We start from the raw sequence: 25,737 nt of genomic DNA, 5'->3' as shown, positions 1-25,737 counted from the left end.
ACTAACTGGAGAAGTTCAGATGTCCCCCCCAAAACACTTACCTTTTTCTAAAAAAAAAAGACGAAAGCTTATCATTTATTTACACTATTCCCATTTCTCCTGAAAGAAAAGACTGGTCTTTCCTAGCCGTTCTACCCAGTGTTCAGCACTTTTTGAAGTTTACAATATGAGCCTTCAGAAAATAATAGCTCTCTTGAAAGAAAGTTTTTATTACTATATTACATCAGATACTTTCTAATGTCCGTCAGTTGGCTATTTGTTTTTAAATTTTTCACCAGAGAACTCCTAAATATGAAGGTTTTTCCTGTCCGTGGTTTCAAATTCTTCTTCTGTAGTCTAGAGCAGTGGCTCTCAACCTGTGGGTCACAACCCCTTTGGGGTTGAATGATTCTTTAACAGGGGTCATGTATCAGATATCTTGCACATCAGATATTTACATTATGATTCCCAACAGTCACAAAGTTACAGTTATGAAGTAGCAACAGAAATAATTTTATGGTTAGGGGTCAGCACAATGTAACAAACTGTGCTAAAGGGTTGTAGCATTAGGAAACCTCCTCATGTTGAAGCACAGACAGATAATATGTAACCAAGAAGGCTGAGAATGAACTCTCTGACATCAAGAGCTTCCTGCCTCACAGCTTGTCAAGTTAACAAGCTGACACCTCAGCTTCTGAGACAGTTTGAGATGCTGAGTCTCTCCATGAGCTGAGAAGCCATGGGGACCACTCCTGCTGCTACAGGCCTCACACCAAACACAGGAGAACACGGCACTTTCAGACTCAGACTTAAACCTGAAGTGCTGTGTGCTTTCTTTATTAACTTAGCCAATCCATTGCCTTTTCTCAACATATACCCTTCTTTAGCTCCGAAAACTTTGGGCCTAGAAATGCTTGTGTGGTATCTTTTGTGCCCCCATATTGGTCTTTACATAATCAGAAAAAAATGAGAGCGTCACCTTTTGAGGTTCGTCCCTTGTATTATACATCTGGAGTCTCTTGTTCTCAGCAAGTTCATCAAAGAAGCAAACTCGATGCCTGGAGTTTGTCCTGATAGGCTTTAGTCAGACCTAAATTCCTCCAATTATTTTTTCTAGAGAAATTAAAACCTTTTTTTTCTTTTAAGCCAATAGAAAAGATTCTATTTTCAACAGAATAGAGAAATAGGACAATATTTGAAAACCCCGGTTCAGTGGCAGTGACCTTGTGGTTTTCATAGCGCCTCAGGCTTGCTGGCAGTGAGCAGCTTGCTCTCAAAGACACACACCAGGCTATTTTTCTACTTGTTAAATTTTTTGGAATGTTCCTCATTATATTCAGTCCAGTTCTTGAGTCCATGGGTCAGAGTTTCAGCTGTTATAATCTGACCTTGCTCGATTTTAAAGGGTAGAAGAATTCTATCATTCTCCTCTCCCTCCCCCTTTTCTTCTTCCAGTGATAAAAATAAAGAAAAGAGGTGGGTTTTTTTTCCCCAATATAGAGAAAATAGGGCTGGTGGTGCATACCTCTCAGTTAATTCTGTCAGTACATGACTAAAGTACCATGTCAGGAAGAACTCTCTGGGTATATATGAGTAACATCATCAACAGAACATCTCAAGATGGCTATGTTGAAAGGGCTGTACTGAGTCACATTGCTGTAAAGTCTAGGTGATCTTCTAGCCAGGTGTTTATAACCAGGTGTTTATAGCCAGGTGGTCTTCTAGCCAGGTGGTCTTCTAGCCAGGTGTTTATAACCAGGTGCTTATAGCAGGTGGTCTTCTAGCCAGGTGTTTATAACCAGGTGTTTATAGCCAGGTGGTCTTCTAGCCAGGTGTTTATAACCAGGTGTTTAGAGCCAGGTGTTCAGAGCCAGGTGGTCTTATATCCAGGTGTTTATAACCAGGTGTTTAGAGCCAGGTGTTTAGAGCCAGGTGGTCTTATATCCAGGTGTTTATAACCAGGTGTTTAGAGCCAGGTGTTTATAACCAGGTGTTTATAGACAAGTGGTCTTATAGCCAGGTGGTCTAAAGCCAGGATCATTAAGCTCTGGCCTTCCATATGCTGGTGCACTTACCCAAGGGTTTGTTGCCAATTAAAACCAGACCATGAGTTTTCTTTTTCTTTTTTAAAGTCAATTGAAGGGGTTCTATTTCTGAATAAAGAAATAGGACTATATTTGAAAATCCCATTTTAGTGGAACTGACCTTGTGGTTTTTGTAGGCTTGCTGACAAACCCCCGTGATCTGTTCTCTGAGGCTCCCTATGCTCATTGGGTTGGCTCCTTTCCCTAATAGGCTTACCCTACAGGTGGGGAGTTTCAAGACCAGTTCCTCTAAAGTTCTATCCTACATCAAAGAGAGCTAATCCTTCCATCTTGAAAGTATGGTTTGAGTCCAGCCAGTTCAGATCAGGCTGGTTTGCACCAATTGTCCCTCCCTAAGCCAGTCACAGAGGTAGAGGTGTGTGTGTTCTTTCCATGTGTGCTGTGGTAGGAAGGGGCTCTCCGCATGGGCAGTCAGATTCCTCTTGCCAGAAACCGAAATCACTTAAGTAGACAGAAATAGCCACAGTGGCCAACTGGATGAACTTGCTCGACTTTCTAATCCTGTCGACGTCCAATAGAAATTAGTTACATTATAAGGGTATTGATACCAGTTTTTACGATTGATTTGATGACCTTTTAGACTCCCAGGTTTGCAGTAAAGAAGTGAACCCTAAAAGTAATCCCACGTCTGTCACCTTGGACCAGCTCCTTAGTTCTCTCCTCTGATGTAACAAATGCCTACCACACATCAAATACCACCCTACTCGTCAGACCATGTCAGAGACTCTGAAGCTATGTGTATGGTTCATCTTTAAACGTATTATTATTTCTAATTTTCTTCTTTATCCTGCCTTTTCAATGGCAACAGAATAAATGCACAGAATTTAGCTGTTTTACAAAACTATGTCTGTATTCCAGCCTGTAAGCCCAAAGCTCTCCAATGGTGTGGGAATAGTAATTCCTTATAAATGTAAGTAGTTCCCACTCATGTTATAAGCCAGCCTCCTCGGGAAAGGATTTATGATGCATAGCCGTTCTTAAATACATTGGTCATGTCAAGATCTTTATGAATGACGTGTTTCAAAACATCTAATTACATTTCCATTTAAAAGATATTCATGAGATCAGTATTATGCCTGATTGATATCTGTGTCCTGTATACAAAGTATTAAGACAATACAAATACTTATACAAAGTATTAAAGGCAATTGGATGTCTTCCCCTTTGTCTACTAGCCGTATCTAATCTCTTGCCAGTATCCTCTGCTAAGCAGGATGAGAGCTACACAACAGCCTGGCTCCTCAGCTTTGGCCACGTCTGCATCTTCATGTTGAACACCATTAGCACGCCACACGTCCTTCTGAGCTTTTCCGGACATGTTCCCAGACACTCTCAATGGACATGAGCCACTGGTCCCTTCTCAGCCCAGAGTGGTGCTGGACTTTTTTTCATTCATATTATTTCCTATCAGTTTCATTGTCCTAGTGACCCTAGACTTTTGAGGCATTTGTAAAACTTGGTTTTGACTTAGCACATCCGCGTGCTCCTTCCCAGCTCTCTACTATGCTAAACGTAAGAACTTAAATGGAAAACATAGCTCTTAGGTCGTCTACCAATGAATCAAGTGAAGCCTTGCACAAAGTACAGCTGAGGGGAAGCTGTAGCTTCCTACCAGAACCTTCCTTAAATCGACATCATTCAGGATGATTGAAGGCTCAGCTAGCTCTTGTTTGTTCCAGATTCTCCACAAGGATAAAATGAGGACACAGTGGGATCTCAGAAAATATCCTCTAACAAATGACCCTGTCCGATGCTTCTTTTTAACCAGAAGCAAGAAATGAATGCGGAACATATAGTTAACAAATGAGTTGAAATAAAGAAAATGACGGCCTCTGTCTGCAAGAAAGGACTATAATATATGTTTGGAGGCATTACTGGCAGGGGAAAAAAAAGCATTACTTAGCAAAAATCTACTTTCTTTGCATCAGCAATCCCTGCTATGGTAAAGAGTTGATTGTTGCTTTTCTGAGCAAGTTATTAATATTTCTGCTTGCTGCTGGCCTGAAACATGTTTGTGTCAGTAGAGATAGCATTGGGCTTTGAGGTAGAATACCTACAATTGGCCCTGTTGCTGCTATCAACAGCGGGATCCCAATTGTCTTAAAATCACAGCAGCTAGAGAACTCCAGAGAGAGAGAGAGAGGCACACTGAGCACCCAGACAGCTTCCTGTTTGTTTTTTTAGTCCCCCCTCTGTTTTTCTTCTGCAAAGAGATTTTACAAATAAGTGTGTCCCACCAAGGATAGCTACAATGTCATTTTAGGGAATGCAGGTTATAGATTCTATCAACCAATATGTAATAGCAATACCATAAGCCTATAGTCCTCTGCCACACCGAGAGATTATTTAATGTGCTGTTGGAACCAGGAACAGAGTTAACAAGGAATGGGGGGGGATGAGGGGCATGGGGAGCAGAAAGACACCTGAGAACACAGTACCAGAGCTTGTCCGTTCCAGTGGAAACACACCGCTTGCTTCCTCTGGAGTTTGCTAACCCTTACACTGCTGACACCTGCAACAGTGGCTCCCACATACAGACATTACCAGGGAAACACCAGTTAGCCCGACTCTTCCCTTCCAAGAGTCTTCCCCATCGACCTAACGGGAAGGTCATGAGCATGAAGTTTTGGAAAGATGGCTCTTTAGAGAGGGAAAGGATGGGAGGTCGAGTCTTCTTGACTCTTTCTCTCTCTGAAAATAAAAGAGCGCTCATCTGAAACTTTTCTAAAGGAGGGTCGGCAATGTAGTCACTGTTTGAAACTAGAAATAGATGCCAACCCCGAACGTGTGGCTCCTGGGAAGAGTGAAAGTCAGGTCCAGCAGTGAGGGTGCCCAGTGTTCAGCTCACGGCTCAACGTGAAAGGAGCGGGAGGAGGCTCCGTCTCAGGCTAGGGGAGATGGACAGAAGAAGCAACCAGATACTGACCCGCAGCATCCAGGCAGGATCCAGTTAGCAGCACACAGAAGCAGGAGCCACAGAGCTATGACTGCTCCAAGGAAGTCTGCACAGGAGGCTCAGCTGGGCTGGGTTTGTTTGACTCCATTGTTTGACAGCTCTCAAGGAGCTGCCAAGATCACTGGCTAAGTCCAAGGCATCCTCTGTAGAGCCTCCTTTTTTGTTTTTCTGTTTTTGTTTTTGCTTCTGCCTTTGAACCTGTTTTGTATCGCTTTAAGAGCACTGTCATCCGGGAGAAAGAATAGATTCCAGTGTTGCTCTGAACCTTTCCTATGTCTTCCTGGCCAATCTCGGAACACCCTCAAGTGTGGAAAGTATTATGCCAGCCAAAGGAAAACAAGCGAAAGCCCTTTTTTCTTTTCAGGTCTAAGATAAGACAGAAATTTTCATCACATATAGAATCTGACTGGAGGGCTGTATTCACAGTAGTTATTAAACTAACCACGCCATATCGGCAGCCTTCCCTGAAGGTTTACAGAGCCTAATTGGAATGGCTGTATAGATGGAGCTGTCAACACCTTGCTCTATGGGAGACCCACCATCAGATTCTCAAGCCCAGGTGACTGCTCCCCCTGAAGGTGGTTATGGAAAGGAGCATGCCCATAGTAACCATCCCTCCATAAACCTCAATCAAAAGCAAGGCTGATCCCTAGCCCAGTCCTTGCATGGCTGAGATGGCCCACGGCTGTCTTTTGGTTGAATGTCAGAGTACCAGGGAGATAGTTTCATCTGCTCTAAACTTTCCCCAGACCTTACACTTCAGATCGAAAGAACAATCATTTGGCAATGTGGGAAACATAGTCTCCCTGAATGGGACAGAAAATGCTTCGGAGCTCAGAGAATGCCTTTCCGAGCCTGTGCCTTTGGAGGCAAATTCAGGGCATGAGGGAGCCAGCCTTGGCACACGTGGATGAAGAGGATCTCTTACACCCGAGGAGCAAAGGCAGACTCTTTAAAGCAGGTGTCTGTGTGCGGCTGCTCAAAGCAGAGTGAGCTGGAGGAGGGGACAGGAGCGGAGAGGAAACAGGTGATGTGGGGGTCAGAAGATGGAGAACCTTAGAGGCTACTGTGAAGACAAGCTCAAGGGTCACAGCCTGGGCTTTCGTTTTAAATGGGTCACTTTGGTTCCTGTGCCGTGAATATACATACACTAAGAGGACAATGGTAGAAGTAATTAAGGAAGTAATGAAGTGTGGAAGTAGTGAAGTAATGAAGCTAGTTAGGATGTAAAGGAATGATCAGGTGAAAGAGGTAGGGCTGACCTCAGGTAGTGAGAGCTCAGAAGGTACGGGAGGATTTGCTGGTAGACATAAAATGAAAAAGGATTAAGAAGCAGGGGCTTCCTCTGGCTGATGGAAAGCATGGGTTGGGGCATCTCAAGTTGAATTGTCAACGGAGTAAGTAGAGGTGTCAAGTCAACTGCTGGATATCCAAGTGTGGAATTCTGAGAGAGAGTGTGTGATGGTTTGTATATGCTTGGCCCAGGGAGTAGCCCTATTAGAAGGTGTGGCCCTGTTAGAATGGGTGTGGCCTTGTTGGAGTAGGTGTGTCACTGTGGGCATGGCCTTTACAACCCTCATCCTAGCTGCCTGGAAGTTAAGTCTTCCACTAGCAGCCTTCAGAAGAAGATGTAGAACTCTCAGCTCTGCCTGAACCATGCCTCAAGATCTGGATCACAGGTGAGCCGTCCAATTCTGGATTGTCATTCTTTCCAGATATAGTCAACTTGACAACCAGGAATAGCCTTTACAGAAAGTTCTGGACTGAAGATACAAACGTGGTAAGTTAGGATCAGGAGACCTCCGAGGAGAGCCAGAAAGGATGGAGGAGTCCAGATTCTAATGGTCCAGGGATGGCCAGCAAATAGGAACAAGAGGAGAATGGGAAATAGAAAGGAGGGTAAACACATCAAGTAGGTCAAGGAAACTGGAAAGTTCTTTTGATTTCAGTAGAGCAGCCTCAGGTGGAGACTTTACCTAAAGAACAAGAAATTGAGCTCGCCTCAGAGAATGGTGTTGTGTAAAACATGAGTGTTCTACTCTGTAATGGAAGAGTTTTAGCTCTTTTCCCCAGAATGTTTCAGTAGGGAAGGTCTAATAGAAGATGAGAGAGAATCACTGCAGCATTTACTGCAAACCACTAGACTGCTATCGGTTGAGTAGAGAAGAAAGCAATCTCTAGGTCGAAAACTTTGGAGATTGGTAGAATTCCTTCTATTTTGTGACTAGATTTGAACGCAATTATGTTGTGCTGATATTTTCTGAAGGGAAGTCATGGTGACCCAAGGTACAGCATGGTAACAATCCAGATGAATGCTTTTAAGGATACATGCCAGAGTCAAGAGGAAGTTCTGAACCAACAGAAAATTATCTGCCTTCTCCTCTTCCTCTTCCTCTTCCTCTTCCTCTTCCTCCTCTTCTTCTCCTCCTCCTCCTCCCTTCTTCCTCCTTCTCCCTTCTTCTTCTCTCTCTTTCTCTCTTCAATGTTTGAAACAGGTTCTCTACATGGCCCTAACCCCTAACTCCCTGTGTACACCAGGCTGGCCTCAAACTCACCTCTACCTCTTGAGCACTCTTGGGATTAAAGTAGCATGCACCACTATACCCAGCCTAATTATATCCCTTCTGATGGGTATTAATCCTCAAAGAAGTAAAATTATGTTACTGATGTCATTCATCACAATCTTAAGACTGCTGTGGGCTGGGTAAGATGTCTCAGAGGGTAAAGACACTTGGCACTAAACCAGAAGACCTGACTTGGATCTCTGAACCCACAATCCATGAGTCATCCTCTGACCTCCATTCTTGTGTAAATAAATAAATATTAAGAAAGAAAGAAAGAAAGAAAGAAAGAAAGATTATCATATCTTTAGTTAAACCCCACTTATTTGGATTTCATAGCAATTCCAGCTCAGATAAACTAAACCAGTTTTTAAGGGCTATGTGAACAGGAGTTGAGAGAACTCTGGGAAACAAACAAAACAGCCAGGGAGTGAGGGGACTTCTTCCACACCTCAGCCCACAAGCTCCCGAGAGCCCTCTAATACACGTGATGTGACAAAGCATTCCTCCTTGTCCAGAAAATCTGGCAGCCTTTTGTCAGGTCTTATCAGGAAGAACTTCATCAAGAAGAACTAATTCTTCTAGCAAGAACTCTTTAAGTTAATCTCTGGTTTACTAATGGTACAGACGGCCAGAATGAAGTAGACTAGTGAAAATGATACTGAATTACAGTGCTGACTGTGTCTATAATACCATTTACCAAGAACACCTACAGATTCCATGTATATATGGCGGCCTTCTGTGTCCTAGGCCTCTGGAAATTTTGCAATGAAAAAAAAAAAAAAAAAAAACTCCCTCTCCCATTTAGCATAAAGTGACTAGAACTTCTTTTTACAGATGGAGAAATTCTAAAGGTTCATTAATACTTATTTGTAGGGGCTGGAGAGATGGCTCAGTGGTTAAAAGCATGTAGTGCTCCGGCAGGGGACCCATGGAAGTTCCCAGTACCCATGTCAAGTGGTTCACAATTGCCTGTGACTCCAAATACAGGGGATCTGATCTCTTCTGGCCTTTGTAGACATAGAACTCATGTGACACACATGAACCCTTAATTTAAAAAAAAAATTTTAACACAGTTTTAAGTCATCAATTTTCTAATATACCTCCTACCAGAGCTAAAAATCACTGGTATTTTTTCTTTCTCAAAGAAAAATATCCTAGCATAGATGGAACGACTTTCTATAGTCAAAGTTTACCTGCATTTAGCCTCATGGCCCTGTGTCTAGGAAAAGGGCCATCTCATATTAGGAATACGTCTGTTAAAGTTTACCCTCCTGGACTGGCTGGCACATAGATCTAGCAAATTACTTACTGCCGACAAGACAGCTTGTCTACCTGGAATGTATCTATTGTCTATTTAAAAAAAAATCTTCCTAACTAAAAAGCTAATTAACTTTCTTTCATTTAAACCATGTTTTAAAATCAGACATTTTGCCATTCGTAATGACTCATACAACTATAAGGAATTTTGAAGTTTTCACTCCTCTTGCATTTAGGACCACTTATCACCAGGCAGTGGTGGCGCATGCCTTTAGTCCCAACACTTGGGAGGTAAAGGCAGGTAGATTTCTGAGTTTGAGGATAGCCTGGTCTACAGAGTGATGAAGGGAGGGAGGGAGGGAGGGAGGAAGGAAGGAAGGAAGGAAGGAAGGAAGGAAGGAAGGAAGGAAGGAAGGAAGGAAGGAAGGAAAGAAAGAAAGAAAGAAGAAAAAGACTGCTTATCAATAAAAAACTGGATATTGTGACTATAGCTGCTGTAGGCAGAAACATGTACAAACTCTTCAGTATAGATGAGGAAGAGGTGAGGGGTTGTCTCCCTCTATCGAAAGAATACATTTATAAAATAAGTGTTTCATAGGGTGCTCTGTGCCTGGCTTAGCTCTGGCAGTATTATGATAGGAAGACATGTCGTGTAACAGTATACCATGTGGGCCTTGCCCTACAGACACTAAATGCCTCATTCTCTAAAGAAAAGCTGCTGATACAGGGGCTGACACCTGCTCAGGGTTTCCCAAAGTCACTGAGGCATGTCCTCCCAATGTCAGGGCCTGTTTCGGGGCCAGAGAATTAGACCTAAGGAAAGGCAAAGACCTGGCTCGTCCTCCACTCCTTTGGAGTACAGGACAGTATGCCCTTATGATCTCCTGGCATAGAGTTGAAAAGGGTCCCAGGGGATATATGTGCATCGGGATTGGGAGTGTTGGCCAAGAGGGAGATCTGACCACATCTTCCCTGACATAGATTTTGATGCTTGTAGCATCTACAGAGCCCAAAGAGGACAGACAGAGAGCCTAAGACTCCCAGTGAAGACTTGAGAACAGTGGCCCAAAAGTTTGTCTCCTCTTTTCCTGTGTGACAGGGATGTATGCATGCCATATGAGTCCCATTGGTGTTACAAGAGAACAGGGTGACTGAGCCCCTCCCCTGCTTGTCACTATATCCTTTTCCCCAGTCCTCCTTCCAACTAAATGCAGAATTGACGCACCAAGAGAGACTACACTGCTCACTACTTCCTCCTAGAAGAAGAGCGAGTACACCCCACCTCTCTCTCTATTTCTGATGTCCCACATCCCAAGGTTGGCCCATGTCGAGGAAAGGGAAAATGAGAATTGGCAATGAGATAGCATTTTGTATAAAAGGAATTCCATGTGACTCAAAGTGACCAGAAAGCTATGCCACCTGCCTAAAATAGTAAGTGCTCTCGAGCCTGGTTTGTTCAGGACTAATGATGCAAAAACAAGACTTTTAGGTGTTTAGACAGTTATGGAGTTGAGACTGTTCGGTGAAGCAGCCTCAGGCTCAGAAATCCAAGTCCCTCTCGCTAGGTTCTCTGCCTTCTGGTGAAATCCCTATAGCCCTGCCTTCCTCCTAACCAAATCAGAAGCTATTATCTGTGTCCACCGCCAGGGACCTCAGTAAGTCATTTAGTCCCTCTGGATGTCGCCATCTTCCTCTGTCAAGTGATGGGTGGTATACTGACTCATGGTGCTGTTAGAAGTATATGCAAGAGCCAGGAGCGTTGATTCACACTGCAGAATTTCCTCAGGAATGTGAGTGAGAGGGCTGAATGGACTGAGGGAATCTTATGAATACATTTAGTGTCAATAAAGATGATGACCCAGCCAAGCCTAGAATCAATACAGGCGGCCCTCCATGCCCTTCCTTTCTGCATCCATAGGTATGAATAACAGCAGGTTATACATCTGAACATGCTGCATGACTTTGATATGTTTCTCTAGACAATATAGTGTATCACCTATGTGTTATATTCTTTGTAATATAAGGGAAGATGTATGTAAGTTATGTCCTGGAAACACTCTCCGATGGATACCACAGGACATTGCGTTTAAATCAAAAAGAAGCTGATAGGGACAGGGAAGGTAGGATAGGTGGCCCCAAGACTTGACTTGGCAGAAAACGAATTTTTGAAACATCTCTTCTTGTAGAGAGAAAGACTTGAAGTTTAGAGGCTAATTAATGGGAGAGGGCTAGACCCCAGGGGTATAACTTCCTAATAGAATGCCAGATATCTGTAGTCTGTCTCCCTCACATGGGACAGACAGTAAGGAACTAGAAGACAAATGTACAAATATGGTGGAGAGGCATCCTAACTGGACAGAGATGCTAACATCTGGTGAGCGTCTCTGGGAAGATGGCAGCGGAGGAAATTTTTAATTGGGGACAAGTGTGCTTCCATTGTTTGTTTATGGCTGAAACTGCCCCTCAGTGGGTTTCTAAGACACACTGTGGGTATATGTGTTCCCTCCCTGCAGTGATCTTTGTCAGATCCGCTGGGGTTTCTGGACACACACAGGACTTGCTAAGTGAGTCCAGATTATATTCTATTATTCAATTTCAGTGTTTGGATTTTATTTGGTGAGGGAGGAGGTGCTGTTTTTTGAGAGTTTTTTTTCTGTGTAGCTCAGCGAACGTTCTACCTGGACCTCCCAAATCCAAGTACCCCATCACAGTATCTTTTAAGTTGACAACATTCATTAAAAACTCTGAAGAAGACAGGCCCCTAGCGCCACAGGTTACATGCGGCACCTTGGGAAGGTGTTGATTGGCCGAGCAGTTGAATCAGAGCACACATTGCAGTTTTAGATTTCTGCTGGTGTGGTAGAGAGTGCAGCAAAGATGCCGGTTCACTGTACCCAAAAAGGATGCTGGGTTTCCCTGCCCCAGTCCCCTGCCTTGCCATGGGATCCTCCAGCACACCCTCTGCTACACAGGACCTGACCCCTGTGGGTTTTCAGCACAGAAGTTCCACCCTAGAGATCCCTGGAGGCACAAGCATCATTTACTGGTTTGTTCTTGACTACTGAAGATAAAATCCAGATGTTTGACTGGTTTTAAATATGCCTTCTCTGTCTTTCAATGAAATATTTATTTTTGGAAAATAACACTATATGAAGAGGGGAGATGCTGCTTTTCTTCATGCAAAAGTAAAAATAGTTTTCCTTTTTCCTAAGCTGTGAATTTATTTCTAATTTCCCTTGATATAGCACTAACTCATGAATGGTTCCCTCCCCTAGCCCTACTACCACCCCATCCCACCTGCAGGCAACCCAAAATACTTTTAAGCAAAATAAGAATGACTTGGAAGTCAATTATTAAACCTTGAGTACCCTACACATTCTTTTTTATTTTTTTTTTTAAGAAATGTGATTCTTTTATTCTGCTCTTTCCTCCTTCCCTCCTCCCCGGTTTACGTTGGTGGCTGCCATGTTTTAAATATTGACAAGATAAGATAGTTTTCTGTTTATACCAGCAGTCGTCTGTCTGTGAAATCTGGACCAATCAGAATGCTGGATTTCCTTTCTCAGCGATCCATCAGGTTCATAATGTAAGGCTACAAACAGTTGTTTTCTCTTCCTCAACTTGCGCTTTGTAGTGTGTCGCAGTGTCGTGTCACTCGCCCGAGGTACTTCGTCCCAAGCAATGAGAAAACTCTGTAATGTCTGGTGGCTTCTGAGGTGCTTTGTCTCTTACACTTCATGTGCTTTGTGACTGGGTGATATGTAAACGCTGTCCTAAAACAAGAAACATACATGGTCTGGAAATACAGTTACAACCTGTCCCGTCTGAGTTTTGGCTTCCATTCCAGATGTCTGTCCTAACTTGCTTTTATAGGAAAAAAAAGACAAAGGGTAAATTGATACATAGAGAAACATGTATATATCAGCGCCATTCTTCCTGTTGTGTACTTTGTGTCCACGATCTATTCAACCCTTTGTGTCTGGTGATTCTTAAGGATTCATGCACTGTGTGCGAAACACTTGACTTGCATGAGATACCCTGCAGTTGATGCAAATGTCAGGGGAGAAGGGCAGGGGAGGTGGGAGGGGGGACGCGCTCTCGCAGCTTTAAAGTGGTTCTCAGCCTTTTCGCATTTGGACATACTGAATTGATCTTTACAATGCATGTGAAATTGTGACCTATTTTATTCTGAGCCGCTTAATATTCAAATATTCATGTCTCACATTTGCATACATTAGAAAAAATTTTATTTGGAATGTAAACATTCTGGCATAGATTTTTAAGTTTATGATTTAAAATACAATCCTATCTTCACATTCCTTGAAACTTTTTCTCCATTGTCTAGCCTGTTGTCTGGAAGCTTGAGACATTCGGTTGAGAATCACTGAAAATTCTTGGGGTGGCATGTGAAGGCTCTCTGGTGTGGGGAGGGGTGTCATAATAGGCACATTCATCCTCCTGTGCATGGGACTTCCGGTTCTTGAGAACCGTGATGTCTGAGAATTGCCTGTCCTGGTGCTCTGTGACCCGGAAGTCCTTCCAAGCGCACAGTGACCCGGAAGTCCTTCCAAGAGCACAGAGCTAACATCAGCTTCTAAGTGTTCAGCAGTAGCCATCTCTGCTCCTCCTCAGTAGCACACATTCAACAGAAACAACCACACAGCTAGAGCACTGCTGGTAGCTCCCGGAGACCTTTCCAACCAACTGCTGCAGCAGTTTCCTGCAGCAGGCTTTCCCCACTTGTGAATATTGGTAGGAGACCCTCCCAATGATCATCCCCAGATAATGCATGCATGTACGTTCACAAGAGTGGAGCTCTCTGTGGCATGGTGGACAGACTTAATGATGTCAGGAAGTAAATGCCATCACTTACATGTGTTTGGGTAGCCCTTCTCAGAAGCTCGTCAGAAAGCAAGACCTCAAAGTACAATGGTCCCTTGAGATCCTGTTAGTGTTCCATTAGGCGTTCTAAGGAAATAGAAAATAATGTTTGTGAATATCCAGATCTAAATTTACAAGCAGGTAGGTGGGAACAGCTCCAAGCAGAAAAGATTTAAAAGCTTCTATTTAAAAGAAAAAGAAAAAAAAGCATCAATTAAGTCTCAATTTTAAATTAAAAAAAAAAAAGAATCGTACGAGGCTTAGAAAATATCCTACGTCTCTATTAATGTTAGAAAGCTTTGTCATAATCAGGGCCTTTAATCATTTGCTAATATCCCTGGGAAACCTTTTGTTTAGAAGAAGATTAAAAATATAGAAAACACTGCCCAATTGTATTGTCAGAGCATGCAGAATATGAGATGTTCATTTTTGCTACGTGAAATGGTCTTTCCTAGAACTTTCCCTGGATGTCAGGTTGTTCTAACTTGTAAAATAACACAGAAGCCAAAAGTTCCATTTCTGAGTCATTGCTCTAATAAAATCTACCTAGAGGAGTCTGTGGATTTTATATAACTAAGTACATTTACTGGTAGTATAATTTTTTAGTTAGTGGTATAAAATAAAGTTTAGTTTATTTGCATTATTTTATATATGGTCTAATTATAAGTCCTTCAAACTCATCCAGAGTATGAACTAATGGTTGGCATTTAAGAGATGCCTATTGGGGAGAATCTGCTACATTTAAAACTCTAATATCAAGTTGTACTTTTCCATAATGTTATAAGGTTGAATTGTTAGTTAAAGTGCTAATTAATGGTGTATATTTTCTCCTGCATAATGAATGTCCTTTGCTGTATTTATTTTAAAATAAAACATAAAATGCCTTCCTATATAGCTTATATATATATATATATTAATACATATTTATATATAAAATAGGCATGAGCATTTTACACATATTTACATATAATATATATGTTATATATATGTGTGTGTATAAACATATAGTATCAAATAAATGAAGTTTCAAGCCATGACCAAATTGTTAGCATATTGAGGTCATCCAACTAAAATGCTTTCTCTAAGTATTCTAAGTGCTAAAGAAAGAGCCCAAAGACATTTATTAAAAGTTATTTGATTTGTTTTAATGTGTCTTCTGTAATTACTTGAGGAAGCCCTCTAAAGATCACTATGTCAGAAACAATTTTAAATATGGCAAATGTCTCCACCAAACTTTTCCTGCTTTGTTATTCTAATCGGCTATTTTCACATCATTGTTTCCAAGGTTAGGAGATTTCTCATTAAAAAAAGAGTTTTCATTGTAGCCATTATTTGAGTCAAAGGACTTCTTAGGTCTGTTTGATTTTTATTAACTTTCAGTAAGAATTTTAAAGTGTAAAATTATCCAATTTAATTTAAGACACTTGCCTGAACAAAGACAGGTATTGTAGGTATGAATATATAGCTAGCTCTTCAAGAGCTAACCCAAGGATTCACTGCTGAAATTACTTTATATATGCAGCAAAAATTCTCATTTATTTTTCCATCTTTTCTGCTACTATACACAGTTAATCAGCTCCTCCCAAGCTTATTCCTGCTTTACCTCAAGGAGGGTTGAAACCCAAGGCACCCCTGTTCTCTGAACTCTTGTGTTTCCTGGCAGCCAACCAGCATAGCTGAATCTAAGCCCAAGGCCAAGGACATTCCCATCTTTATAGAATATTATACTAAGTCCAAGTGGAGTCTTCCCATTCACATTAAAACAGGCACTGAGCATCAAAATTCTGATTCCTCTAAATACTCATACATATGAGGTGTTGGGTTATTTGTTGGTTGTTTTTTTATTTGTTTGTTTATTTGTTTTTTTGAGAGAAAGTTGAATTTCCAGGAAGAAAAAAATAATATTTTCTTATAAATTCAATCCAAAGAACGCTTTTCTTTCTGAAAATACGTTTCTGGAAATAGCACTAAGCATGACAAAACTCAGAGTCTGTTTCCAGAAAGGTCGATTCAATCCCTGTGGGGAATTTTAAAATATTTGGACTGGAGCAACATTTCAAGACTACAAGGAAAATAAAGTAAGGATCCGATTTCCCTCCCCTATAATTATCTACCCCGTAACTTCTAGCGGAGGTGCTATCAGATCACTCCGGATTCGAAGCAGGTGGTTTGTGACTATTGTACCAAATGGAGGCATAGGAGAGCAGTTGATGGCGCTGTCTAAACAGTTACCTGAATGTGCCACTCATTTTCTCAAATGGCGACCAAGTGATCTTGGCAATTACAGAGAGCGTGCGCTTGCATTTGCGGTTCCCCCCCAAATGGCCGTTCCGATGTCTATGGATGACATAAACGTTTTGATCAGCATTTGGCTTGCATCTCTGCTTTAAGTCTCCAGACCCGTAGTCAAATTTAATCATGAAAGTGCGTGACCCAGTTGGCAGTGAGAGATTGAATCTGTCCGTGATCTGCATGCCTGACCTACTAACCTGTGGGGCATCCCCACTTCTCAGCTTTACCACACCCACGCCTGTCCCAGCCCTATTCCCAGACCTTCCCCCACAGCAGCCGCCCCGGCTTCTGCCTGTCAAGCCCTGCCGAGATATACCTCAGCTAGCTACAATAGGGCTAACGTGAAGTTCTGTCGCTCGGTTGAGTTGTCATTGTCAGCACTGGTTCAACAGACCTTTCGGTGTCACCCAAATCTTCCTTTTGTATCATTCCACAGAGTTGCGTGCAATCTCCTGTTGTTCTGTTTAACGGCATCACCTGTGACCTAAGTGTACAACACCTGTTTGCTCTGTCATTGTTGCTTTCTCAAGGGAACACGGGAGGGAGAGAAGTTGAATGGGGAAACCGAGGGGTGTTTGCTAGATTTGGGGAGAGCTTTTAAGAACTCATAGCTGCAGTGCTTCCAGAGTCATAAAAGGTTATTATATTCAGCTTAAAAATAATAATGAATTCTGCAGAGCCTTCAGCTTGACATCTACATGAGTTTTTAAGGGCAATGCATAACCAGCTTTATAAAGACTAGAGAAATAGTAAATTAGACAGAGAGGGGGAGGGGAGAAAAGCAAAGGTCAAAATATAAAATCAGAGAAAAGCTTAATCTTGAAGTTAATTGCAGTCCATTATTACTTTGCAAATAACTCATCATATAAAGATAAAATTCCGTAATAAGCCAGGGATGGGCCGTAACGTCAGGGGGAAAAATGTGAATGTTAACATTATAGTTTTCAAATGTCATGCTATGCTATAAGTGATATGTGTTAAAATATCCGAGACTAGGTGGAGCCATCAATACAAACAAACCAACAACTAGAACAAAACGAATGCACAATGGCGGAGAACAAAGCAAAGGCATGAGGTGTTCTCATTAGACACACCCTCCCTCCTGGGAGGGGCCGAGGGCGCCCCGCCCCTGTGATGTCAGGTGACCCATATGCAGAAGAAATGCTCCAGGGGCACAGCTGTGACAAGACCCCTGCTCTTCTACAGGGCTCCCACGTTTTCTTGTTGTTTTCCAAAGCCAGTTAGGAACATCCAGAAGGCAAAGCCCTTGTCTCCTGTGCGCAGCTCCCTCTGTCCTGCCTGACAGAAGTCTAAAGGGCACGGAGGCCATGGTGCCGCTGGCCCTCTTTTCCCAGACGCGCACAGATCTGAGCCTTTCCTGGAGGCCCTAACTTCTTAGCCTTCGGGATTTCTACAGCCTTTCAAGGGGGCTAACACACTTCCTTTTGCTTTCCCCCCCCCCCCCCAAAAAAAGAGCATCTGAGCATATGTAGACTCCCTGAAAATTCTCCCACAGTGGGTCAGGCCTTTTAGCTAGGACTCCTTGAAACTTGGTTCCCAGCCAAACTTGATATTTTGGGGGAGCGCCTAAGATCCTGTTAAATGCTTCCAACACCTACGGAAAATAATTTCTCATAATTCTGTCAGTCCAACCACGTCAAGATAGAGAAGCTTTAGGAATACTTTTATAGGTTAGTTTTAGTTGTGTTCCTTTGAGAACAACTGAATTTTGAGAAAGCAGAATCCTTAGCAAAGAAAAGAGTAAGAAATACTCTGCCTATGACATATAAATAAGATTAGAGTCAAGAAAAGACCTGCCAGAAGAGAGGTTTGACTTTATTATTAATATTTGCATTAAACAAGTGTAAGTGGCAAATAAGATGATAGAAAGCCCTGCTTTAGGTCAGTTTTAGTGGGTATGATTGTCACAGGACATAGCATCCTATGTGACCCGCCTGTGCATCAGGAGTCTCACATACATGTGCATGTGCATATATAAGCAGACCAGCATTCCAGAGTACAGGCTGCTGCCATTCTGAAGCTGAGGGTATCCAAAGCCATGACAGAGACACCGCATCTGTGCAGCTGAATTCCGATGAGGGAAATTAGCTGTCGCCCATGAGTAAATGTTTAGCTTAGCATTTTGTTTAGTATGTTATCTTCAAAACCTTCCTCCCCAGATACACGACTTTTCAGAGTACATGATAATGCCCTATTTGGGAACTGAAATTAATGAAAGTATGGATTATTCTAAGGCAAAAGCAATGCAAACTGAAATTTCCAGTCAATTTAAAAGACAAAACAATTCAAGTGCATTCTTCCATTGTAACAGAATATTATGAATTGGGAAATCGCTGACTAAAATTTTCATGTTTTGTTTTTAAAATTAGTTAGCCTAGGGTTTCATTCTGAAAATAGAATCATTTTGACTTCTTCATACTCAGCTTTAGGAAACACAATGCTCACTAATTCACACAGAAACAAACTAATCAGTATTTATGTGCACACAATACACCCAAAGGCATTGTCCACTTCCAGCTCAGGTAAACCCAGACTAGCTAGAGAGAAGGAACCTGCTTACTGCTTGTGCTACCTCTAAAATAAATGTCATTTCCAGACAGGGGACTGGGGAGAGCCTTCCATCACCCTGCGACCTCCTAATGAAGCCACAGCCTCAACTCCTGTCCAGTACTGGCAGCATCATCCAGAAAAACTCATCTTCCAGTCATGTGACTACAAAGCCTTCGTAAGTTACCTTGTATGGGGGCACAAGTTGGGACAGGGGACGTATTCCCTGCTTAGTCGGCATATGAATGCAGAAAAGGTACCAAAATGTCCATCACTGACATTTCTGAAGGATTCTCTTTTTTTCCTCTTCCTGAAAATGTCTGGATATCTAGAGTTTTGGAACCCTTGAAATCCCGTTAGCATGAGTTTTGTTCTGTGTGTCTGTATAAAGGTGTGCAGTTTTAAAAAAAAAGTGATAAAGCACAACTTACTTATTAATTTATTTATTTAATGTATGAGACAGGGTTTCTCTGTGTAGCCCTAGTTATCCTAGAACTCACTGTGTAGACCAGGCTGACCTCAAACTCAGAAATCCGCCTGCCTCTGCCTCCCCAGGGCTGGGATTAAAGGAGTGTGTGGTGGCCACCCTGCTTGATAAGGTGCAGTTTAAAAATAGATTGATTGCCTAGTATTTACGGGGTGCTGGGTTCCACCCACAGCTCTGTAAGCAGGAAGTAAAATCAAACAGAGGAGAATGCACGTGCAACAGGTAGACATGTTTACTCCATTGACCTCAGAACCTCAGGTCTGCCACTTCATAGAAATGCAGGGTTCCCTCCATTGTCCTCAAGGATGGGACTGCAGGTCCAGGTTTGCTTTGGTTCGCGGGTGGTTTTTTTTTTTTTTTTTCTTCTTCTTATAGGGTGAAGGGAATAGGTGCTTATTATGAAATGTTCAACAAGTCCTGTAGGCTTTGGAATGGATGATGATTGTCATGACTACAGGGGGATAAAAAGATGGCTGAACCTTGCCAGAAACTGACTGTCTTTAAAAGAGATGTTTTAAATAGGGCAAACTTTATTTAAAAAAAAAAACATAAAAGATAAGGATTTGGCTGAGATTGTTTTCCTTATTGATGCAGAAGCCTTCTGGTTATCTCATCTTTCTTTTAAGATTTATTTATTAGTATATGTAAGTACACTGTAGCTGTCTTCAGACACACCAGAAGAGGGCATCAGATCTCATTATGGATGGTTGTGAGCCACCATGTGGTTGCTGGGATTTGAACTCTGGACCTTTGGAAGAGCAGCAGCCAGTGCTCTTAACTGCTGAGCCACCTCTCCAGACCTCTCCTCATCTTTCAACCTTGGATTTCTTTCAACAACTGTCTGGAAACTGTTGAAATGACCTCCTCCAAAAAATTCAGACTTTGTCTTCTGAGGCTTTCTCACAAGGTCTCAGACAGGCCTCTGCCATCTGGCTTTCCTCCTTCACATGGGCTGGTGCTCTCCTGGTCTTGAGGCCCAATGCCTGTCTGTGTCTGCATTAAGCCAAGCGTCCCCATGTGAGCAGGACACTTGTCTTCTAAGCTCTTCCACAATCCTTAGCATGGTTCACCTATTAAAGGGCACGTAAAACTATTTCTAAGGGTGCTGAAGAGAGGTGAAATAAAAGAGGCATCTGGAGTTTCAGAAAACTGATAAGTGAATTGATCTTTGTAAATGTGGGAGAATTGGGGGAAAAGGACAGACAGAAAGGACATTTTGCTTATGATTATTTGCACCAATCAGAAGCTAGAGAATGAGTGTGAAATGCATAGCAGGAATCCATGATTCAGTCACATAGCAGCAAAGTGGCATATGATTCTTGGGGATATTTTCCCCTCTTCCTTCCAGCCGGTCCTGTGTCACTCTGCACCAGGGAGTCATCGCTGTCCCTATAAAATGGAAATGGCACACATTCTCAGTGGGATGAAGCACAGGACACACACACACACACACACACACACACACACAGCTGTAAATTTAAAAACAACAACAACAAAAAAAAAATCCTAAACTGCATCTTCTGCTAAGAACAGCCCCGCTTTAATTACCTTTGCTGCAGAATAAACCCAAACGGGGGCCCTGTTGCGTCACCCCTCAGCTGTCGCACACAGCCCTGCAATTACGCTGACACTGGTGTGATTTATTTTTGCAGACATTGCTGCCTTCAAAAAAAACAAAAAAACGGGAAAACATTTTTAGATACCCCCATCTTGGCGGTTAAATGTGATTGGAAAGATGACATCTTTAGAAAATGCGGTAACGTTTGTGGCGATCAATTCATAGCTCTCAGAAGTCGTGACTCACTTTGCTCATGTTCTCCCTGCATCCGTAAGGATTTTAAGTTCTCAGTTCTCAGCAACGCACAGCCAAGAAGCGTAGCCAGTAGCCTTCCCACCGTGTGTTTCTAAATCGCTACTCATATTTGTATTCCCATTTTAATACGTCATTCCAATTTTGTGTGTGTGTTTTAGTATTTAGGTTCTATGCTGATAAAAGAGTTGAGGGGAACAGAGTCAACACAGGATGCTTGTGCAAAGATGCGGGTAAGTTTGCCAAACTGTCTTATCTTAGTAGCTGAGACACTAAGTACTGGGTGTACCCACAAATTGCTACCTTTCAGATGCCTGTTTTCTCCGCCTGTTGGTCTGTTGATCACATTGGTGTTACATAAAAAGGTGTTTTGGTTTTGTTGGCGTTTACAGTTGGGTTTATCGGGCAATCGTTCGTTGGTGATAAAGTCTCTCAGTTTAGGCCGTATTACAGTTTGCGTTTAATTATTCTTAGAGAATGAAAGTAAGCAAACACTGATCGCCCTCCAGATGGGAGTCAGGGGAATCTTTAGTCCATTTTTGGAAAGCATCTGAGAGTGCTCACTGAAAAGACTTCTAATGCAACAAAACCCATCAAAAGCAGAGGTGCCGCGAGTGTATTATGTAGAGCTAACTTTGTTTGCATGGATTCTTCCCAGATGTTCTTGGTTTTGTTAAGATGTCAGAACATTTGACTCTGAGTAGAGTGAGACATTGGAAGGCAATGGATATTGTCAGAAATGCAATTATGAAAGCCCAGGATTGGTGGCTGTTAGGACCCTGAGTTTATTTTAAGTAAAACATAACATACCTTTTCTTCCTCCAGAGCATGTGGATAATATGGAACTATCTAGCTGTACTAACAATTTAAGACAAATGGATTTGTTCCATATGGCAAATAGTCAAAGTCAAATTTCAGAACAGGTCCTAGCTTTCATTTGTGGCCAGCATAATCATTGTTAATTTCATACAAGTGAATAGTTTGTTACTGAAGTAATGAAAAGCACATAATTGAGCTAAAACAATTATTTCTATTTTATTTTTGATTTTTTTTTTTGAGACAGGGTTTCTCTGTGTAGCAGTGTCCTGGCTATCCTGGGCTCGCTATGTAGACCAGACTGCTCTACGAACTCTCAGAGATCCAATGGCCTCTGCTTCCTGAGTGCTGGGATTAAAAGCATGGGCCACCATACCTGGAGAACTAAAACAATTTTAAAGATAGATGTAAAGTATTTCATGCTAATTGGAACCAAATAGATGTGGATCTCCATGAAACCAAGTGGTACACAATTGCTAGTTCTTGATGTAGTCTGACTCTTGGTGTGGCACCAATACATTTTAATCCTGGATGACCTGGTGCTGCTCTCTTGCCTTGGTGTCTTCTTATTCACTACAACAACAGCTGCTAATGCTTGCTGATTACAGGGTGTCCTGCTACACTTAAAATCCCCACTTAAAATGAAGACTCCAGGTCACAGGGAGAATAGCTTGACAACCCAGACCTGATTTTAAGAGTGTCTGACTTGAGTGTGCACTCTCCAAAAACCCTGGTTCTCCAAAGCCTCTGTTCTCATCCTTAGAGGATGACATGAGATCAGATGACCTTGTGGGAATTTCCTGCTTCTATAATTCTGGGAATCTTGTATGCTGAATAGAAAATATCTGACCTAAAGTGCATTGCCACTTTTTCTCACTTCCATGAGAAAAAGAGAAAAGTTTCCGACCATCAAGCCTCATGATGACTTCAGAGATTTCCAGGAGCCTAAGGCATGAATTTGGCATCTCAATTCGTACTATAAACTACATTAGCAGCATCCACCAACTGCAGGGTTTTAGTCAGCATTAGCATTGCAATGAGCGTGAACCATCACTAAGACATACCAGATTTGTGATGTGATTGGGCGTCAGTCAGTTCCTAAAAATCACATCCTGATAGCAAAAACCAATTGAATAGTCTCAACAGAGAACGATAGAGTTAAAGACTAAAATGAAACTTAGAAAATAAAATCTGCCTATTTAAAAGCCATTCCTCTATTCTTTGGGCGCATTTTTTCTGGTTTGCCTCCCTTCTGTGTTTATATTTGATAGATTACATGAAAATTGCAAGTTCATTGCTTCCTAGAATGTCACAAAACCGTTTTTGTGATCTTGATTAAATAAATTTCAGATCTCGGTACAGTAACTTGAGTTGGATTGGCTGGAGCCTTTCAAAGCTCCAAGTGCAGATTGGAGTTGTTATCTGAGACTGTCGTATTGTGTGAATTAGAATTTTCACCAGCTGAAAATGGTGTGAATTTCAACTGTAGTTCATTTTCAGTCTGAAGCCAAAGATGTTGTTTCCTTTGCTAGCAACTTGATGGCTGTCTAGCCTCACGTCCCAGTATAATCAAGTACTTTCCAGGAGACAGATTTTAGGACACGAATGTTCTTGCAAGTCAGTGTGCAGTAATAGTATTGGCTAAAGCATTGCAGACCAGAACTTAACTCAGTTTAATCTTTCAGTTGAGAAAAATAAGTTCTCCCTTTGCTACTAGGCACTTTAGCTGTAATGAAAACTTCTCTGTAAAAAGTAAGGCAGTCTGTACCGATTTGGGGAAGTGTTTTCATAAATGTGGTTAATGGAGATGCCTGAGGCCTGGTTTTTACTTTCACACTGAGCTGACCATTCCCTGGAAGGGAGCAGTGTGCAGGCATGTGAGTCTCCTGGACTGGTAGAAGCACCACCTAAGCTGTGTCTTTAAAATGCCACCAGCCTATGGCATTCTGAAAAATGACCCTGAAAAGACAGTTGTGGTCTTCTGAAGTCAGTCGTTAGAGCTGAGAATGCTCAGCACTTGCATGCCTATCCCAAGAAAATTGTATAGTGTATTGATCCCACGAGGTAGGCATTGCCCTTATCCAAGATGCATGGGTCAGGAAGTAATTTGAATTACAATTCTTCTCATATCTTTACATATACATAATGAGTATTTATGGTTTTTTTGTTTCACATCCACTTTGTGATCAAAGCCCAAAGATAACGTTATGCAGTGTTTTAACCTAGTGTTGTTTTTTGATCCTGACCCATTGCACAAAGTCAGGTGTAAGATTTTCCATGTGTGCCATTGGGTTGGCATTCAGAACACCTTAGATTTTATATTTTTAGACTGGGGATGTTCAGCCTGTGTCACTGGTGTCTTTAGCTTCCATATCAGAACACAAAAGCCAACGGAAGTTAATAACTTGCCCCGGCAAGCTCCAGGATCAACGATATCGCAGGTTTGGTGTGGGTTATATAGTGTCTTGAATTTTATAATAGCTGGAAAGGTGAGCTTTTTATGTATCTAAGGAAGAGTTTCGGGAACCCTCAAGTGATTCATGATGTTAGCATCGGCTATAAACCATCTGGGTGCAGATACCTCTAGTGATATGGGATAAATTTCGGTAAAATAACATAAACCCAACTTTCAGCCATGTTCCTATTGCTTGCTTACTAAGTTGGTTTCCTCCCACAGTACTTATTTTAGGACATTCATTCTTGCTTAGGCAGAATCTGAACAACTTCCCTTCTCAGAGGCATGGGGAGTATTTGATATTCACAAATGATTCATTTCCATGTCTTAAACCCACCCATATATCCATCTCTAAGGTCTCCTCAAGATCTAAAATAGAAATAGTTTTCCTTTCTTTCCTGGTGTTTTATTGTGTGTATTATTTCAGTTAAAAACCTGTCAAGATAAATTAATGAGTTAGATGGTAGTTTAATTCACATTATTATACAATATGGAATAATTTCTTTGCTTGCTCAGGTGAAACTGTCTTTTTTCCCCCTCTTCCAAACAGTCTTAAGATGTTTTTAATTAATAGAGTTGATTTTTAATGAACTATTTTTTAAGCACACTTAGCTTTACAGAAAATAACTCAAAGAAGAAGCCAATGCTTCTTGTATGCTCGCACCCTAACTGTCTTAGGGTTACTATTGCTGTGATGTAAAACCATGGCCAAGAGCAAGTTGAGAAGGAAAGGGTTTATTGGCTTACACTTCCACATTGTAGTCCATCATTGAAGGAAGCCAGGACAGGAACTCAGGCAGGGCAGAAATAGATACAAAAGGCAAGAGCTGGTACAAATAGATCCCATAGAGGGGATGCTTGTTGGTTTGCTTCACGTGCCTTGCTCAGCCTGCTTTCTTATAGAAGCCTGGCCAAATGGGCTGGGCTCTCCCCATCTGATTAAGAAAATGCCTTAACACATTTTCTCAATTGAGATTCCCTCCTTTCAGATAACTCTACCTTGTATCAAGCTGACATAAAACTAGCCAGGATAACTGAACCCTTGTCAACTTGACACGCTAACACATTGTTAAGTCATAACCTTTCCTTGTTCGTCCCACCACCAAGATCACACATTAATATTATCATTATACTATATATAGTATATCAGATGTAATATAATATATATTATCATAATGTTCTCACTCCAAATTTTAAAAGTCACACTGTCTTTTAAAAACCAAATACTTCAGAACTCAGTTTCCTCAAAACCCAAAGTCTTAAAACTCAGTCTCAACTGAGAGCTTCTATAAAATAAGATTTACATAAATACTTTCTTCCTTGAGTAGGGGAAGAACCAGGGCACAGTCACAATCTCAGCAAAGCAAAAGCAAACTCCAAAAATGTAACTAGCTCAATGTCCAATTATCTAGAGCTTGTTCATTTATGATCTTCTGGGTTCCTCCGAAAGGTGTGAGTTATTTTTCTGCCTCTGCTTTCTCCCCCACACTCAGAATTGTCTTCTAGACTGGGGTTCTCTCCACTCTCTGCTGCTGCTATTTTTGGTAGTCAACCTGTGGTACTGACA

The 25,737-nt window shown here is 41.8% G+C and overlaps 1 protein-coding gene across 18 annotated transcripts in view; it reads left to right on the top strand.

Annotated features, from left to right (window-relative positions):
* Anks1b (ankyrin repeat and sterile alpha motif domain containing 1B) overlaps positions 1-25,737 on the top strand; it is a 1,102,934-nt gene that overhangs the window by 1,032,808 nt on the left and 44,389 nt on the right. For 9 of the 18 annotated variants that reach the window (XM_052165654.1, XM_052165653.1, XM_052165652.1 and 6 more), the window contains 2 exons: positions 18,652-18,780; positions 21,061-21,132. In XM_052165654.1, the coding sequence (XP_052021614.1) occupies positions 18,652-18,780; positions 21,061-21,132 (201 nt within the window). Of the gene's footprint in view, positions 1-12,372; positions 12,448-18,651; positions 18,781-21,060; positions 21,133-25,737 lie in introns of all 18 variants that reach the window. The other 9 variants (XM_052165649.1, XM_052165665.1, XM_052165660.1 and 6 more) reach the window with 2 other exon arrangements.

This window comes from Apodemus sylvaticus, chromosome 20 (assembly GCF_947179515.1).
Source record: "Apodemus sylvaticus chromosome 20, mApoSyl1.1, whole genome shotgun sequence".
Classification (NCBI taxonomy): domain Eukaryota; kingdom Metazoa; phylum Chordata; class Mammalia; order Rodentia; family Muridae; genus Apodemus; species Apodemus sylvaticus.
The sequence above is the reverse complement of the archived record's forward strand: the minus strand, read 5'-3'. Positions and strand labels throughout refer to the sequence as shown.